This window comes from Cariama cristata, unplaced genomic scaffold, assembly GCF_000690535.1.
Source record: "Cariama cristata isolate BGI_N322 unplaced genomic scaffold, ASM69053v1 scaffold36767, whole genome shotgun sequence".
NCBI lineage: Eukaryota > Metazoa > Chordata > Aves > Cariamiformes > Cariamidae > Cariama > Cariama cristata.
Genome location: NW_009628941.1, coordinates 5,367 through 7,466, shown reverse-complemented (window position 1 = coordinate 7,466; position 2,100 = coordinate 5,367). Strand labels below are relative to the sequence as shown.

Sequence of the window (2,100 nt, the reverse complement as noted above, 5' to 3'; positions counted from 1 at the left end):
GGAGCTGTAAGCTGGGCTTTGGGAGCAGGAGCAAGTCTCTGTCCATCAGCCCGCGCTCTGCCCTGTCCCTCTGGCACTGATTGCAAGGGAGCTTAGAGATCTCCCATGCCAAGACAGAGGGACTCGGGAAGGGCAGGTGGAGCGCTCTGCTGAGGCAGGAGGGAGCTAAGAGCCTCCAGGGAGTCTGACTTGGGAGCAGACCCCTGTGCACGGTCCCGCTGGGGAGATCTCAGCTGGCATCCATCTGCCCTGCTTGTGTTCCCAGCCAGACCTGGTGGAGCGCCTCATCTCCGTAGATATTAGTCCTGTCTCAACCGCACCCGTCTCTGAATTCTCTGCCTACATCTCTGCCATGAAGTCGGTGAAGATCCCAGATGGTCTGCCCCGCTCTGCAGCCCGCCAGCTGGCTGACGATCAGCTGCGTCCGGTGGTCCAGGTAGGAAATCCTACTCCTTGGATGGGGTTTCTGCTCCCAGCCTGTCCCTGTGAATGGAGCACAGGGCTTTCGGGCCACCAGACTCTTTCCACCCCTCCTCACTCACTGCTGTCATGGGCAGCTGGAAGACATCTCACCAGGGCTGCAGAGGTCATGGGGAATGTGACAGCATGGGAGATGGGCAGAAGGGAGTAGAAGGGAGGATGGAGGGTGCCAGGACATCTTGAGGGCTTGTTGCTCTTACTGAAGAGTGTACGATCCCCTTTTGTGGCAGCTCCCACAGCTGAGACAGTTCCTCCTCACCAACCTGGTGGAAGTGGAGGGCCGCTATGTCTGGCGAGTGAACCTGGAGGCTATTTCCCACCACTTGGCAGATATTTTCAACTTCCCCGTCTTCCACAAGCCATATCCTGGCCCTGCACTCTTCTTGGGAGGATCCAACTCACCCTATATCAGGTGGGACCACAGGGAAGCAGTTCAAAGTCTGTGGTTTGCCTCCTTGTGCTCTTCTGCAGCTGTTAAGGGTGGGAGGAAGCCCCGTGAGATGGGGAAGGTCCTGGAGCAAGCTCTGTGCCTCCAGCTGCTGGTGACACCAACACGCTGGAGAGTGAGGGAGAACCTGGGGGCAGCCTTGGGCTTTCCCAGCAGGGAAGGGGACGTGGTCAGACCTGGGATCCTCCTCTGCCTGGGGAGGGTGAAGGAAGATGCCTGGATGGACCTCTGACCACGCTTTCCATGGCGTCTTCCCTTGTCCTGCAGCTCCAAAGACTATCCAGAGATCCAGCGCCTCTTCCCCAAGGCAGATGTCCAGTACATTGAAGGTGCAGGCCACATAGTCCATCAGGATAAATTTGAAGAATTCATCACTGCTGTCCTCAATTTCCTGCCACCGCTGTAGCGCTGGGGGCCAGAGTTTCTGCAAGCGCCACGTAAGACCTGAGGAGCTCTGGGCAGAGACGTGGGGCTCTGTGAGAAGGGGCTCGGCCTGGACCAGCTGCCCACTTTGCAGTCTGATCCTGCCTGCAGGACCTTCTCCCACCCTGGGTCACCTGGACCTGGAGCGGAGAGGCACTTCCATCCCACTGAGCTCTCCTGCCACCTCGCAGGGACACAGGGTGACACTGGCCCAGGACACTGCCCTTGCTGCACAGCCTGTCCTGGAGTGTCTCGGGTGCTAGGAGGGGGCAGGAGAGCCCTCTTGTTTTCCTGCTGCCAGACCACCTGGTTGTGGATCTGGCTGTGACTTTGCAGAATGTGCAATAAACCTGAATCCATGCCAAGGCAGAAAAGAGTTTGGATGTGGGCTGTGGAGGACAGGGAGGGTTTGGTGGGCACAGGAAGGGGCTCTCACCACCAGGGATGCTGGTGGGAGGCGATAGCTGGGCTGGGCTGGTAACATGACAAGCTGTGGGAGTGGTACATGTAAAACACAGGTTTGAGGATCTTTCTTGGCTGCCAGGGGAAATCATGTCATTCCTCCACCTCAGGGGCAGCAGGAGGATCGGGGAGTTGGGGAAGCTGCCTCCCGAGCAAGGAGATGCTGCGAGCCTGCAAGGGAGAGGCATGGAAATCCCCCTGGAGCCCATCTGCCCAGCCTGCCCCGAAGGCAGGTGTCCCTTCCTCCCTAAGCTCCCTCCAATTTCTCAGCTCCCACCTACTCGGCA

The 2,100-nt window shown here is 58.7% G+C and overlaps 1 protein-coding gene across 1 annotated transcript; it reads left to right on the top strand.

Annotated features, from left to right (window-relative positions):
- Window positions 1-265: 265 nt before the first annotated feature.
- ABHD11 (abhydrolase domain containing 11) lies at window positions 266-1,334 on the top strand (the record flags this gene model as incomplete). Its single annotated transcript, XM_009704993.1, has 3 exons — window positions 266-436; window positions 711-892; window positions 1,196-1,334. Coding segments are annotated over 3 exons (492 nt in total), but the record flags the coding sequence as incomplete, so codon positions are not given.
- Between the last annotated feature and the right edge of the window lie 766 nt (window positions 1,335-2,100).